This window comes from Fusarium flagelliforme (genome assembly GCF_020744385.1).
Source record: "Fusarium flagelliforme strain FIESC 12 MPI-CAGE-AA-0113 chromosome Unknown B0J16scaffold_5, whole genome shotgun sequence".
NCBI classification, from domain to species: Eukaryota; Fungi; Ascomycota; class Sordariomycetes; order Hypocreales; family Nectriaceae; genus Fusarium; species Fusarium flagelliforme.
The window spans coordinates 707970-723612 of NW_025763507.1; the positions used below are offsets into that span (position 1 = coordinate 707970).

A 15643-nucleotide genomic window follows, 5' to 3' on the forward strand; every position below is an offset into this window, starting at 1 on the left:
TTGGAAGACGGCTTGACAGCTAGCTCACGGCAGTTCAACAGCACCAACAGCTACAGATACTGCACCTTTTGGCTGAACCTACACATATCTATGATACATTGTTTGTGAGTTCTTTCTAACCCAATAAACATCACTGCATCTTGCTTGGCGATGTACCATCTACCAGAAACTCCATAAAAAAGCGTTATTTCATGTTGCATGGCATCTCCAGGGTACGGTAACCTTCATGACTATCACCCTCACCGCCTACTAGATCCAGTAACACCATGTCATATTTGTAATTCTGCCTATCCTCCCCTCCATTCCACCCCCGCTACCGGTCCCGCCGTTACACGACCAGGAAGCCCAGGGTCCATCCTCACCCAGGCCTTGGCCTCCGGCCTTGCAGCGATCCTTTTTCATTTTCGCAAAGAGGCATATTCCTGATTTCATTCCCTCACCCACCAAAACTCCATCCAAAATGCCTCCTCTTCGTCTCGCCATCCTCGAAGCCGACACGCCCCAGCCCCAAACCCGCGATCGTTACGGCGGCTACACGGGCGTTTTCACCGCACTCCTCGAAGCAGCCGCAAAGCCCCAGAAGCTTTCCGATCTCGTCACCATCAAGGGCTACGACGTGGTGAATGATCTGCACTGCTACCCTTCTCTCGACGACATCGATGCGATCCTGATTACTGGCTCTCGCCACACGGCGTTCGATAACGATCCTTGGATTCTTAAGCTTGTTGAGTATACGAAGAAGGCTATTGCGTCGAATCGCGTGCGTGTCGTGGGCGTGTGCTTTGGACACCAGATTGTTGGCCGGGCTGAGGGCGCCAAGTGCGGTAGGAGTAACAGGGGATGGGAAGTTGCTGTCACCGAGGTTGATTTGACAGCCAAGGGCAAGGAGATCTTCGGGTTGGACAAGATGGTAAGTTCCGGTTTGCGCCGTTGTTTGTGCGACGGTAGGACTGACTGTTGTGTAACAGCGCATTCACCAAATGCATCGCGACATTGTCGACGCATTCCCCAAGAACTCTGTTCCTCTGGGCTCCAACGAAATCTGCGAAGTTCAAGGATTCTACTCTCCCGGGAAGTACATCACTGTGCAAGGACACCCTGAATTCAACGAGGAGATCATTTCAGAAATTCTTTTCAACCGTCACACTGTTGGCATCTTCACGGACGAGGTCTATAATGATGCCATGAAGCGTGCGCCTCTGCCTCATGATGGAGTTGCCATTGCCAAGGCCTTCCTCAAGTTCTGGAGACAAGGTTAGGGAAATTGAAAGAAGTACTGCAAATTGTGTATTAGTATGAAAGAGGAGGATCAGCGTTCGAATTACATAGAACGATATACGCGATGCACGAATCTGTCTCGATAGACTAATGAAACAAAACGACTTTAGACAAACTTTGTACCATGATTTTGATATCAATTCGAATGCTCGTATTTCCATATATCATCTAAAATGCACCTGGTATAATCGCCCGGTAAAAACATCTAACGCCTATCAATGCAAAATTCTGCGCCTGTCGTGGATCTAATCACCAGAACATATCGTTTTTCAACGGGGTATCATCCTCCTCGCCTTATTCGCCGCCTTTTATGACACAAATCCCAACCACATGTATAGTCCTTATCAATCGTCTCTGTCCCACCAGTCGGGAGCTGCTCTGGATGCCTTGCGAGCATCTTGGCCAGCTTGTCGCTCCATCTCCCATTCGGCCTGTTCTTGCTCTCTTCTCTTCTTCGCGAATCGTGAGTCGAGTGTCATCTCTTCCCTGGTTCGTCCGACCCTTGCACCGACATCGGGCGCTTCCTGTCTTCGTTTCCAAAATCGTAGGTTGAAACGTTTGAAGGTTTGGTTAAAAGTCTGGCTATGTCTCCAAGGCTTCTCTTTTATACAAAAAACCAAAGAATCAGCTAGACCATGGAAACAAAGAAACACGATACTGGCTAGTCTCATGCCATAAGGTGCTCCTTTGCCATATCCTGTAAGCTGAACAATGAATGGCAAGATCCAGATGACGACGTATACTATAGGATAGATAAAAAGCAATCGGAGTTGTCGCAGAATCTTCTCGCGTGTCTTGACAGTTCCGGGTGCGTTGATGTCGCTCTGAGTTAAGACAAGGTTGTTTTCTGCGCTCTGGGGGCGTTCGGTTTTGCGGTTGAGTATAGTGAATAGATTGGGTATAGATGGTGTTTTGGAAGTTCCGGTTGTGGAAAGATAAGAGGCGTTTCGCATCATGCCTGTAGGTCGAGTGGGTGCAGGGTCATGTGTTTGTTGTTGGAATTCAGGTTTTGTGTAAGTGGCTAGCGGTGCAATCACATCGTCGGAACCACATCGTGTAGTCCCTGTAGAGTTTTGAGAGTCAACCTCCACGTGCTCTTCCTGAGCGGTGAGGTCAGTACCAAAGTTAGACATCCACATCTGCGCGGATCCCCGACGAGCCGTCCGCGCTGAATGCAGCTTGCTAGCATATGCACTTCCAGACATGTCCATTTGGAATGAGTTGAGTGTGGTCAGAGAGGGTCTGGTGGGACGGTCTTCGATAATGGTACAAGAGTTTCGTCGAGAGGCGTTGGATGATGCTATGAGTCCGTGGTATTTAATTGTCGGTGTAGGAGGAACAGTGGCGCTTGGCTGCTGGATCGGGTCAAGACTCTCGAAACCAGACATCTTTGAGAGAGTGTTCCTAGAAGTATTGTTTTCCGCACCAAATCGACTCATAAGTACACGGACGTAAACGTATACGCCTATACATAGAAAAAGGATAATGGCAAAAGCCAAATAGCGAGGAATCCATGAGAGGGCAAGTCGTTTCCACATAGGGTTGAATGGTAGATAACAGAACTGGCCAGTGTTGATATAGCCGGGGCTTTCAATGAATGCCAGTGAAGCCATCACGACGGGAAGAATGGCGGCGAGGGCGTAAGCCGCCTTTCGATAGGGATAGAGACCCTGCTCTCCACGGAAGATGAACAATGCGGTGTGAACAGAGATGAGAGCAACAGAGACGTCGGATGCCTCAATACTTAATGCAAGAAAGAATCCGCTGACTTGACAAAATGTTTCGTCGGTTTCGATTTTACCAGCGACCAATTCCACGGCGGGGAAGACGAGTAGCCAGAATGACTTGAACATGTCGCTGTAGATGAGCAGCATAATGAGGCTTCAAATTGTGTTAGAAAGACGACCTATAAAAATATTTTGTGGCGACTCACTCATGGCGAAAACTTCGTCTCATACGAAAGAACCAGAAAGAAGTGACTATTGTTGCGAGGATACTGAACGATGCAACGGTGAGAGTCGCAACGTGTATCGCATACGTTTGATAGGGAGTTAATGCGGCCATGGTGAAATGTTTTACTCGTCGTGGCTCGAGAGCCTGCAATGAGGTTGTCCATGGTGAAGATGAAAAGCCCAGGGCCTCATCTTGATGAAGCCAGGGAGGCATGGTGGAGATGATGATGATATGTATGTGGATATTAGAACTGTCGGTCCGTTATTCGCGGAATAGGTACGTAATAGTGCTTCTGATCGCTAGCGTTGTAGACCTGTCGATATCTTGGCGCTCGGTATAGTAATACTATATTAAAGGGCGAGCAGAAGTGGTCGGTAAGATATGACGGGTTAACACCACCATGGCGAGTGATAGTTGTAGGTTGCGAGCCGAGAGACAGACCTCTCTCGCTTGGAACGTGGATGAGTCGAGGGTCTAGGTCCTTATCAAACAAAGAGGCTCTAACATTCTCAAAAGGTCAAGACGTTACCCGAAACTTTACAGACCCCGAAGCGAAGATACGCGTGTTAATGTAATGATGACCGATGGGGTCTATAGCCAAGATTGTCCTGCTGCGGCCTAGTTGATAGGTTGAATTGACCTCTTGGTGTTGCGCCTCCGAGAATTTGACTTTGATCTTCGTTCCTGCCGTTTCCAATTAACTACCAGCTCCGCGCACTTTTGGGAAGGTGTAGTGCAGCACTGATTCATCCGGAGGCGGCAAGGTGAAACTTTAGTCGCGGCAGGCGCATTGGTTCAATAACGGGACTTCCTCTTTGCTTTGCTTTTGAGCATTGGATTTCCCGAAAACCACTAACCCACTACCAACAACAACATGAAAATTACCCGATTAGTTGCACACTATCCTCTGGCGCCTTTCTTTTTGTAAGGCCTCGACTCTCAACAAACTCGCCTAGGGAATCATGTCATCCGTCAAGGGATGCCAAGCAAAAAACGGGATAGATCAGAGACACGGGATGTCTAGAGCCACTACATGAATGTGCGTCCCCAGAACAAAATTGGCTCCATTCCACTACCTCATACTGACGAGTCGCTTTGGGGGGCAAATTGGACAGAAAAGAAGCAACTTATCATCTATCACAGCAAGCAGGATATCAGCGGATGCGCAAACATGACCGACGACATTGCATTGTCCACACCGCAACAAACATCTCTCCTCTCGTCCCGCGGTCAATATCAAGTGACAGCTCAACTCGAAAAACCCTGTTCGCTAGCAGCGCGCTACGTAAGGGTAAGATCTACTTCAGGGCGAAGCGAATCCATTCATGGTCCTTTCCGCGTGCCACGTCCGTCAAGGCGCCGCCATCCGCCTTGGGGGACTAACCCTAATTCACAGGCGATTGGGCGAGACCTTCTCAGCCTCTCGATCTCACGCGATGTACTCCCTTTGCGGCCAATCGAAAATTGTTCTCGCCTATTGAATGTCACTCGAGGTCCCCCAGCTCGGCAAAGGTAGTAGCGGGAGCGGGTGTCGAGACTCAAGATGAAAGCCCGACAAATCTGACCCAACTTGCATGTCACTATGGATGGGCAGTGGCAGCGGGATGGTCGAGCAGCCCAAAGTCTGTTTTTTTCTGTTCCTGAGTCTCAATCGGTTAAGGCGCGAAATGCTTTACCGGTTGATCAAGGTCAAAATGAAGGATATCAAGGTCCTGGCTACGGCATAAGCATTCTTATTCACCATCCCTGACTCAACTCGGCTGGGCCTTTGAATGCCCCAGTCCCCGATTTTCTATTCATCGCCTAGATTGCCAATCGTGGTTGTCTCCGCATTTTTACAAAGATCGCCGCAGGGTTCTTGGCCTTTGAAACCTCACACGACCAACATAACAGAGCACCATAATGTTGTTCTTGGCGCTGAGAGCAAACAATCGTCAACCAACAAATGTTGCTTTTATTGTCTGATGGAAGTGGATCATTCATCTCTTCTCAATACCCGTTACCTGGGTTCCTGCATATACCCCGAACCTCCGAGTGGCAAACTTACAACCAACTAACAGAATTTTGACCTGGCGACCCCGACAAGGCCAGGAACCGAGTCGCGGGTCCCTGAACTTCAAAGACATGATTCAAGATGATCCAAATGGTCTAGCCAGCACTGGTTCATTCGAAGTTTTGTATGGGCAGGGCAGACAGTGACGCCTAGGGCTGACAAACTCTTTGAGAAAACACTTTCTGCCCACACGTCGGCTCTGGAAAGACCGAAACTTGCGTATAGCTTTGTCTGCCTCCGCTCAAACTACTGTTTGCCACGAGGTTGGCGTCAAATATATGACGCCGTCTCTTTGCTATTGACCTACATCCCCAGTTTTACGACTCAGGAACCCACCTTTCTTGCGTTGAGGCTCTTAGAAACGGAGTGACCGTTCCGTTCGTCCACTTCTCATGACTTTGAACTGATGTCGAAAGATTTCGTGCTCCGAAGCCGAAAATTTGCAGAAGAATCTGCCCGGACTCTACGGAGATGAGTTCAGGTCCCTTTCTGGTATCAATGCCGTAAGCGAGGTATCCGTCGCGCGGCGCTATACGTCGTGCATTCCAGTAACAATCTTGGCTCTGGATTTACCTTCCTCGGTACCGACTCGGCCTAAAGCTCTACAGAGTACGAAGTACAGAAGATTTCTAATATTCTACGGTAAGGTTGCTGCTCGCAAACGGTCGTCTGTCGGAACTTTCGCATCTTTGCCCACGTTCCAGGGATACAGGTTATTATTCTTGCTTCCCCACAGTAGAGTTTGCCGATCAATTTCTGATTCATCCCATTGTCATGTTTGAATGGATAGCAAAGTTCTTCTTTCAAAGATTCCATTCTATATGACGGCATGATGGGTACCGTTGCGTCAACTATTGGCGATCTCAAGATCTGCAAGGCTACCTGCAAGTACGAGGCTGTGGTTGTCAACTCGAGATATCTACTACCGAGACATCTGGTATGAATGACACCCTTAATTCAAGAGATATCTCACTCGATTCCATATCTCGAAGGATTCGGCGAATGCGCTCTCTTTCATTCCTCTCTGGGATCGAAAGCCGGGTGCGTTCCGCTGCGGAACCGTGATGTGAATGTGGACTTCAGTCGAGAATTACCTACGCCTAGGTCGAAGATAGCTCTTAACCCCACGTGCCCGAGGCCCCGAGCGTTGTTGACATTCTGCAGTCTAGATCGGCCCTGTTCAAGAACAGTTGTCTTGGCATTGCCCGACTGAAGCATTGGGCACATTTCGGCATAGCCCGTTGTCTGGCATGTGTAGTAATCGAATAAATCCCCGCGCTCCTCACGCATGCGGTCGGAGCGCAGACAAACAGATCATTGTCTGGAAGATAAACTTTGGTCAATTCAGGGATAAATGTGAGATGCACTGTCGCTCGATTCGCTTCTACGATCGCGGGTTCGGGAATTCGGGAGTGGTGTTGTCTTGCTATCCGTTGTCTCGGATCAATACATACCAGACTTGTCTGTAACCAACAAAGAGCACTGTTGGTGGTGATGACCATGAGATACCCAAACGATGCTTTCGTCTAGATGAATCAGGCAAACATGAGCCACGGCAAAGAATTGTTGTTCTGGAAGCCCACGTCGCCATGTACAACGAGTGTTGTTTGGCCTGTGAATCTAGGTTGTAACTTGGGAAACTGAGTGAAGTCACTCTTGTGGTTTGGAGTCAAGGGCAGTCTATTGTGCTGTGTATCAGGTCTGGTCAAGTCTCGGAGGTCTAAGGACAGAGCGAGCGCTCTTCCATTCATCTTGGCAATCTGAAGCTTGATATGACTTGTTCTTACCAAAGTCAAGTAACTCTTAAACACTACACCCGAGGCTTCTATCATAGAGTCTCGTACTCAAAGAACATCAAATGGACAATGCGAAACCAATAACTTTTCATATTCCCATCTAATCATTCCAACCGATTATCTATCATTCATTCATCACGTTGAAATTCATGTCAACTCCAAACAAAACCCCTTCTAATACAAACCAACAACTCCAAACTCGTCTAAAACCTCATTTTCACAACTCCTATTGTCTTTCCGATAACATAAGAGAGATTTCTATCACAAATATCCCACACATGTTGCAAGGTATCTTCAGCTGTTGTTACATCGACCTCCATTGTCCCAATCCAGGCTTTCCTCGGACAAGGGTGACAGGGGTTTCCGAGGAATCTGAGGTCTCTGACGCTTCTGGGTTCGGCCCCGGCCTGGAACCCGGAAAGTCTTGGGTACTGCAGATGCTTCAGGTGATTCTTCTCTGGAATCTGGGTTCGTAACTGTGAGGGAGCCGGAACGAAACCCTGTCCATTTTAGTTCGGAACTGGATATGTCTTCGTTCTCTGTATCTGGACCGCCGACTTGCGGGTTGATAGAGACAGGAACGTTCCCTCTGGGAAGTCCATGAGCTCTGCCAATGTCGTCGTTGCGAGGTTGCTGGCTTGGTCGGAAAGGAAATATTGAGTCTTCCCCTGGTAAAATAGTTAAATTCTTTCTGGGGAGCGCTTCCCGCAAAGAACATGGATCGTCATGCCTTTTAAACAAGGGATCTTCCTGTGGGAATTCCTTCTGATTGATTGTTCGCCCGTCCCCGGTCTGGACATCGAGTTGAGGAGGATATGGTAGGCCTCGCCTGAATGGAAGAGAGCGATCGGAGCGCATGTTGATCGGGGGGCCTGTCTGACTCTGAGTCGGTTCGGTCGAATGAGTTTGTTGAATATCCGTCTCGTCGACTACTCGCCCTTCCTCGGTCTTGGCATCATTTCGGGCAGGATGTACTAAGTCTTGCCTGGGCAAACGAGGACGATTGTCACGCATATTGATTGATGGGTTTGTCTGTGGAATAGCCGTCCGTTTTACTCGCTGGCTGCCGGTCTTGACATTGTGTCGGATTGTACCATGAACTTCTTCTTTGGTGACTGGCGAAGGAACCCTTTCAGCAGGAGGGTTTGGATGAGATGCGGTTCTGGGCCCAGGGGTCCTCTCCTTTGAATCATTATCCGACGAGTGCCAAAACCTGTCGCTGTTATTCATGTCTCTCTTGGCCTCGCGGAGTTTCGACCGTTTTATAGACGCTCGTCGTGCACAGTAAAGAATGGGCACGACGAGCAAGAGCAGAATCCATAAGTACTTGAGTTCTGGACCACCTCCCCCTTTCGGTGGTGCTGATGTAGGGCTGGGGCTTGAGGCCATGGTAGTACTAGAAGCTGACGTAGTCACGATTGACGTCGTGAAGCTAGAGACGGTAGTAGAAACTGTCGTAGTCGAAACTGTCGTAGTCGAGCAGGCACTCGTGCTTGTAGTGGGATCCAGACTACTACTTGACGTGTAACTCGGCTTCGGTTCATACTCATAGTCCTCCCCAAGAAAACATTCAGCATTCCTGCTATTATCGCTCAACTTCGCCGCCCGCAACTGCTTTGCGGGACATCCGCCATTGCAAGGATCCACGGCGCAACATCCCATGAAAGAGGACGTCGACCATGAACAAGCATGCCACGCAACATCAACATTGTCATTGATACAAGCCTGAGGAGAGATATACTCCTCGTATGCTTTATCGAAGGTCGCTGGCTTGAGATATTGGTCTGGACAGAGACCCTTTCGGACGCCGCATGGATTGATGGCGCAGCATCCGATGAAGCGTTCGGGATCGTTCTTACAGACGTAGAAGTCTGTGCCGGAGGGGCAGGTAAGACCTAAGTCTTCGGTTGGGTCGTGGTTGTGCATTGCAAGGATGATGTCTTCGTGATAGTTGTTTCAGTTGAAGACAGAAGTCGAGCTTGCTGATATGACTGAAGAGGTTGTTGTGAAAGAGATGAGATCGACCTGAAACTCAGGAGAGATCTAGCCATTCTATATCTCACACCACGAACCTGCGCTGAGTGATCAAGCCTTTGTCCTCAAACTACACGATCTCATCCATACGGACTCACCGAGCGTAACATTCTGCACACTGAAGGTATATTCGCAAAGAGAATGTGCAGCTTCACAAAGATACCATCATTGTAGACCGTCTTGGTGGCGTTCTGAAGACTCTTTGATACCTCTGCAAAAAACAGATAGCTTGAGAGCTAGCTCAGCACGCAGTATAAGTGAAAGACCCAAATGTGAGAAATGATGAGAGTAGAGGTGAAGTGCGGGTCTACTGGAAGGCGGTCCTGGTAATTAAGTGGATGATTGAAGTTGGATGTTTACTCATCTGGGGCGTTCAGCCAGGCTGGTAGGAAAAAGGGACTGCCATTCTTTATTCTCCGCCATTGTACAACAGAGACTATACAATATGTGCAAGGAGCATGGCCGTTCTAGAACTTTGATCGTCCTTTCGATTCGTCGGAGGGCGCAAACAGCGGTGTTTTCCACATTGTTTTGTGTTCCCTGAGACTAATGCATGTTGCCGATTTTCCAGACTTCACAATACTACGTTTGCGCAAACCATGCAAGACAACAACGGAAGAGGCACAATCCCTTGACTGCCATGAAGGCCACTTATCTGATTTCAAAGATCACCTGTTCTCTGAAGCCTGTAGTTAATGTGAAGTGTGTATTGTCAATCTGGTATCTGTGCTATGTCAAATATCTGGGGAAAAGGGGAAATATGAGCTATCCTCTGCTCGCTCTGAGATCATCTAGTCTCTGTATCTTGGTGTATCATCTCAAATATACCATCGTGATGTCGCCAGGCAATGTTTCGCCTCAACTTTTCGTTCGAAATCGTCATAAATCGTAGGTCTCTGATACCGATGGCATCCCGAAATCTCAAAAAAAGAAGAAAAAATGCATAGAACTTTTCACTCCCTGTTTCCGTCCCAAATACCTGCTCAAGTCTTCTTGGCCTTGGAGTTTGCCGATTTCTTCCCAGCCGTCTTGGCACCACTTGCCTGGCCAGTAGTTTTCTTTGCTCTGCCCTTGCGCTTGCGAGCCTCTTTCTCCATGTCGTCAATCATTGCATTCTTGTCCTTTCCTGAGAACAGCATTCGGAGTTGCAAGTCGTTCGAAAAAATGGGCTCAGGTTTGTCGTCTCCGAGTACACGTTCAACGACTGCAGCTTTCGCCTCTTGCAATTGGATAAGACTCTCATCAATGGTGCCCCTCGCAAGAATTCGGATGAGAGTTGTCTTCTTATTCTGGCCAATTCTGTGGACACGGCCAAAGGCCTGCAGTTCGAGTGTAAGGTTGTACCAAAGATCACCGATGAGGACGAGGTTGGCAATCTGAAGATTCAACCCGGTCCCTCCGCACTTCATCGATGCCACCTGAAAACTTCATTAGCTTCAGCGGGATTGGTATGAAACGATACGCACGCTTACCAGGATCCTGATTTCGGGGGTTTCCTGAAATTCTTTCACTGCCTTATCCTTTTTGGTTTGTGTAGTGGCAATCTGGTTGTAATAGAGAAACCCGAGTCCCATCTTCTCCAGGATACATCCCAGTGCCTTTGCCGTAATGGTGAACTCAATGAAAACTAACAGTATATTAGACCTGTTCATGTAACACTTGTATGTGGAACGTACCAATGATCTTGTCGGTAGGAGATTTCTTAAGCCATGTTAGAATCACCTGCATGATACCTGTCAGTTTAGCTCCCCATGGCATCCTGACTGGATCAAAGCTGATGTCTTCACGGCCACTTGTGGCAGCAAAGAAACAATCAGTTCCTTTACTATCGCTTAGCCACTGAGATCCAATACTGTCAGTCCCAGGTTCTTTGAAGTCTTTCAACGAGCGCACAGCATTCCGAATGCACTCTGGTGTTTTGTAAGGACTGCGAGTGACCAACTCAACAGAGCAGTCGTCTGCCGGACACTGATCGGAGAAACAGAATAGTTAGCCATGGTATCAAGTCATACGTATCTCACTTACCTGATCTGGAGTTCCTTCAGGTTGTCGTTTCCGTGCATTTTTGAGATTTGACTTGAGACATCCAACGCAATAAACGTGTTCGCACTTCCAATATTAGTGAACTACTCGTTCTTCATAGAATTTAACTCACGTTTGTCCCTCTGACAGCTCTCTTCAACTCGACTGGGTCCTCGCAAAGACAACAGATCATCTCACTGGCGCTGTGCTCGTTGTTCACCAATTCAAGGAGTTTCTCCATGTCTGTCTCGTCACCAGGTACATTCTGGTACTTGGTTTCAATCTCTTGCAATCCTGGCAAGAATGGTGACCATTGAATGGCATCGTCAACTCGCTGTTCTGGAGTTAGGGTTATTTCTGAAGCGTCCTTCTTGCACTGTTCGAGAATCCACGCAATGTTATCCTTGCGGTTTCTCTCTTGAAGAAACCCTTCAAGGTTAAAAGGATGGGATGCCGCTTGACGCATCCTGGTACACTGAGCGGTCATTGACTTTGAGTCAATTTTGACATCAGTGTCCTCGCTGGACGCCGCATCCTTCTCAGCGTCCTTCCCGGCATCATTTTCGTCATCACCTTGAGTCTTGAGCAATTTGAATTCGGACTGATTCTCTACCACCCTTCATGGATTGTCAGTACTCCAAATACAACTAAGAAATGGGTGATATTACCTAAACAAGGCCAGCTCCCAGTTAGAAGGGGTGACCCAGAGATCGTGGCACTCGTGTGGAGGGAGATTCGTGATCTTCCTTCCAATAAATGTGTCTTCGTGAGTTCTATATCTTGTCAGACTCTAATTTCGTGTTGTATGAGCCAATACTTACCGTCGGAGCATGATCACACTCACAATGAATCGAATGTTCTGGGCCGCATTTTCCTATCCATGAAGTCAGTCAAGTATGCCATAACTATAAGAAATACTTACTCCGGTCATATACTGATCCTTGAACTCACTCAGAGATCGCGTGAAATTGCAACCAATGAACTTCATGTAAGGGTATAATTCTAGTTCGTAAAAGTAAGTAGGAGCGATATGCTCAACAACATGGATCACAAACCTTCGATCGAATTCGAAATGGGGGTCGCAGTCAGCACCCAGCGATACTTCGCGGTCAAGTTCCAACATGCAAGAGCAGCTGGCTTAGGTCAGTTTAGCTCTGACAAATGAGCGAGTTGGAACCTACTGCTTGATTCACGATTCTTGATGGCCTGGCCTTCATCCAGGATGATTCGGTACCAACGGACTTGGAACAGAGTCCCGTAACTGCTGTTCAGCGCTTTTGCAAAACCCTTCTTGTCATCTTTGTACTTATCCTTCAGCCTGTGGATAGTGCCTGTGCTGGGATATTGGGACACGAGTTCAGAGTAGGTCGTAAATCTGTACCGTGTTAGATCTCCTGACAATGAAAGATCCTTGATAACTCACATAACCCATTGATTGCCATGCCACTTCGCCGTCTTGTGTTTCGAAAATCGATGAGTATTTTCTTTTTCCTTGTAGTAGCAAAACTTCTCAATTTGATTCTCCCACTGAGTGATCATACTCCGGTTTGGTACCACAATCAATGTCGCCTTGCTGTACTCTGCAACGTCCTCCTTCTCGGCAGGATGGCTGACTATACAAGCAAGGGTACTGACTGTCTTTCCCATACCTGTATCATCAGCCAGGATACCGCCGGCTGGTTGAAGCTCTTTTGCCTCTTTCTTGACCATCCATTGTGCTGCCGTGAGCTGGTGACTTTGGAGCCGTTCGGAAATGCCGCTGAGTCTCCATTTTCCATTCGCTGACTCAACGTTGGCATACCCAAAACTAACCATGGCTTCTTTTAGCTCAGCTTTCTGGGCCTTGGTATGTCGAGTGTCGCAGCCTTCGGGGGCGCTGTTTATCATCTGCTTGATCGCGTCCCTTTTGGTGCTTGCTTGAATGGAACCCATACTTGGCACACTGCCTTTGGCGATACTTTCCTTAAGATCATTCATCTTATGAAGCGAGCTGGCCATGAGGCTCGCAAGGTTTCTTGCATCACCAGCTGTTGATTTGGCAGATGTCTTCCGGGCTTTCTGGGGACCCTTGTTGTCTTCAGAGAGCTTGCGCTTCTTTTCCTCGGCCTCTCTTTCTCGCCGAAGCTCACGCTGCCAGTATTCACGCGCCGTCTTGACACATTTTCGCTTTGTTTCAGCTTCTGGAGTATTGTTTAATTTGTCGGCACTCGGTTCTTCTTTCTTGATAGTAACTACTCCAAAGTTTATTAGCTTTATCTCCTCATTTCTTCATGCGAGATTGATCTCTCAGATACGTTTGGCATCCATGATTCGAGGCCTGGATGGACAAACAATGACTTTTTACTTACCTTCATTGATACCACTGTCCAAATCGGGTTGGTCATCCGGTTTGAAATCTGGATCTTTGCTGTCGAGTTTGTCTTGAACTTCATCGGCGCTGTCTTCAGCTGCTGAGTCCTCAACAAAGTGCTGACCTTGTTCCTCCGCGGTAGTATTAAGAGGTTCGTCAACTTGTGTAGTTTTCGGAGACGGTCGCAAGCCAACTGGACGTGTCGCGACCTTGGACGTTCCACTGACAGGCAAAACTGGGGGAGCACTTTTCTGGAGCAAGAAAGCAGCGTCTTCCATTGGTACATCCTCCTCATCTTCTTCCTCATCTTCTTCTTCGCGTGCTGGTGTGCACTCCATCGGAAGTGTTGGAGGATCTTCGATCTTGATTTCGGGTTGGTGTTGGGAATTGTCACCCTCCGTGTCCAAAGGACCGGGGCTTGCTGTAGAATTCATGGCAAATGAGGTGTATCTAAGGCGATTTGTTAAACTCAGAGGCTTTGAAGACGAATGCAAGACTGCTCAGCCGGTATACTTACCAGAATAGCTGAGCGACGGCCATGGGATGAAGAGAAAGGGCGATGAATGTTCAGTCAATCGATAGTCCACTGCAAATTGACGTGAAGGGATAGCGCTCTGAGACTCAGGGCTGACCCAGATCGTGATGTTTTTTTGATGCGATATGGCGAAGCTTGAAGATCGTGATAGCAATCTAGGCTCAGAAGCTCGAAGTGCTAAGCCGACGAAGCTTTGTAAAGGTTAAGGAGGTGTGAAGCAGAAACGGGAGGTAGTGATGTAAATTGGTTCAAGTGTTGAGAGGCTTGGATGGTGGTTGAAGAGGGAATGGGAGATGTGACGATGAGGAAGTGATGATAGGGAAAGAGAAGAAAGAAAAGTTCGGGCTCAGATGGAGAAGGGATTCAAATATTCGAGAGTATAGAGGGGCAGTGATTCAGCCTCTCGCATTTATTGCTAGCCTGGTTCCTCTTGGTAGTGAGAATGGATGTCGCTGCCTAAGTGTATGAGATATCCTCCGGTTTCGAGCGAAGCCCATGCAGTAGACTGGATCCTCACAAGGCAGGCATAACGATAACAACTACATGCCCTATTTTTCTCGACATCCTGCCAGACTAAAATTCCCTTATCGCAAAAATTACTAAACATTCTCAACGACCATCTCTTCCCAGAAATATCTGGTCTGTTCAGCTACGTATCCTTTGCACCACTGTTCTTTACGAAACCCTTCGTTTATTTCCACTTGAAAGCCGGTGGAACATAAATATTAGGACACTGGTAGATTAATAGAATTATCCAAGTTCAATATCTCCTCGAGGGAATTCAACCTTGCCTGCCCCTGGACCTCTGCACCTCCCGTAGGGAGCGTTTTACCAGCAAATGGATCTTTAACTTACAAATAGACAGAGAGTACATCTTTGGTATACTATAAATTTGTAGTAGATATATCCTCTGTCTTTACCTTAGGATAAGAGAGAGCATGTAAGGTCTTGTATATACGATGGGGTCAATTAGTTGCGCTTAGAAGACGCTGATGGCTAACTTCAATAAGTATATGATACGTATCAACAGTCGAGCTATGTTACCATCCTCTGTAAGCCGTACTTAATGCTTAAAATACACTTAGCTACAACCATTTAAGGGTGATAGCTGTCACCAGTAGTGATGACCGTCACTGGGTAGTGATGGCGGTCACCAATAGTGATGGTCGTTACTAAGAATAATGGCCGTCACTGAAGAGTGATGGTCGTCACCATCACCCGGGTTGATTCCATTACGTTTGGCAGTTATTTATGGTATGAATTACCTATAAGTACCTAGCAGGCCGTCTCCAAGTTGACATAGTGTCCATCTTACAAGCTTACAGAGACATACACAGTTCTCTGGAACATCATTCAGAAATTATAGAAAGAGCTTATATATGTCTGTTGGACTTGATATAAGCTGTGATAAGCTACTGACCTTCAACAATCTGTCAAGACACTATAACTCGTGTGCAAATCTTGTTGAAAAGGGGGGAACCCGCTACGTACCTAGGTAGGCATAGGTCCTCTTCCTTTGCCTTCCCTTTTTGATATACCCCTTCTTGCTAGGTCTCTTCCTCTTCTTCAATCATTCGATCTTCATAGAGGGAATTTGAACTATACCCTCCAGGGGGACAGGG

General features: G+C 47.6%; 4 protein-coding genes across 4 annotated transcripts; 1 reads left to right on the forward strand and 3 right to left on the reverse strand.

The window, feature by feature from the left end:
- Window positions 1-233: 233 nt before the first annotated feature.
- Window positions 234-1413, forward strand: B0J16DRAFT_363367 (class I glutamine amidotransferase-like protein). The gene is made up of 2 exons (XM_046129871.1): window positions 234-910; window positions 969-1413. Exons 1-2 carry the CDS (start codon window positions 461-463, stop codon window positions 1257-1259), a joined length of 741 nt encoding a protein of 246 aa, XP_045980952.1. The 5' UTR covers window positions 234-460; the 3' UTR covers window positions 1260-1413.
- A 117-nt stretch (window positions 1414-1530) lies between these two features.
- B0J16DRAFT_149056 (G protein-coupled glucose receptor regulating Gpa2-domain-containing protein) lies at window positions 1531-3854 on the reverse strand. The gene is made up of 2 exons (XM_046122020.1): window positions 3212-3854; window positions 1531-3159 (listed from the first exon to the last, which is right to left on the reverse strand). Exons 1-2 carry the CDS (start codon window positions 3442-3444, stop codon window positions 1623-1625), a joined length of 1770 nt encoding a protein of 589 aa, XP_045980953.1. The 5' UTR covers window positions 3445-3854; the 3' UTR covers window positions 1531-1622.
- A 3232-nt stretch (window positions 3855-7086) lies between these two features.
- Window positions 7087-9006, reverse strand: B0J16DRAFT_400701 (uncharacterized protein; the record flags this gene model as incomplete). Its single annotated transcript, XM_046132540.1, has 1 exon — window positions 7087-9006. One exon carries the CDS (start codon window positions 9004-9006, stop codon window positions 7375-7377), a length of 1632 nt encoding a protein of 543 aa, XP_045980954.1. The 3' UTR covers window positions 7087-7374.
- Window positions 9007-10097: 1091 nt separating this feature from the next.
- B0J16DRAFT_400703 (SNF2 family N-terminal domain-containing protein) lies at window positions 10098-13920 on the reverse strand (the record flags this gene model as incomplete). Its single annotated transcript, XM_046132541.1, has 12 exons — window positions 10098-10532; window positions 10587-10741; window positions 10791-11082; window positions 11140-11223; window positions 11270-11753; window positions 11805-11909; window positions 11958-12010; window positions 12059-12138; window positions 12192-12269; window positions 12318-12511; window positions 12560-13367; window positions 13485-13920. 12 exons carry the CDS (start codon window positions 13918-13920, stop codon window positions 10098-10100), a joined length of 3204 nt encoding a protein of 1067 aa, XP_045980955.1.
- Window positions 13921-15643: the final 1723 nt, after the last annotated feature.

Bases quoted from the DNA above. Each gene is read 5' to 3' on its own strand.
- B0J16DRAFT_363367 (XM_046129871.1), top strand. From the start codon at position 461: ATGCCTCCTCTTCGTCTCGCCATCCTCGAAGCCGACACGCCCCAGCCC. The intron at 911-968 runs GTAAGTTCCGGT...GTTGTGTAACAG, and splicing joins TCTTCGGGTTGGACAAGATG to CGCATTCACCAAATGCATCG.
- B0J16DRAFT_149056 (XM_046122020.1), bottom strand. From the start codon at position 3,444: ATGCCTCCCTGGCTTCATCAAGATGAGGCCCTGGGCTTTTCATCTTCA. The intron at 3,160-3,211 runs GTGAGTCGCCAC...CACAATTTGAAG, and splicing joins AGACGAAGTTTTCGCCATGA to CCTCATTATGCTGCTCATCT.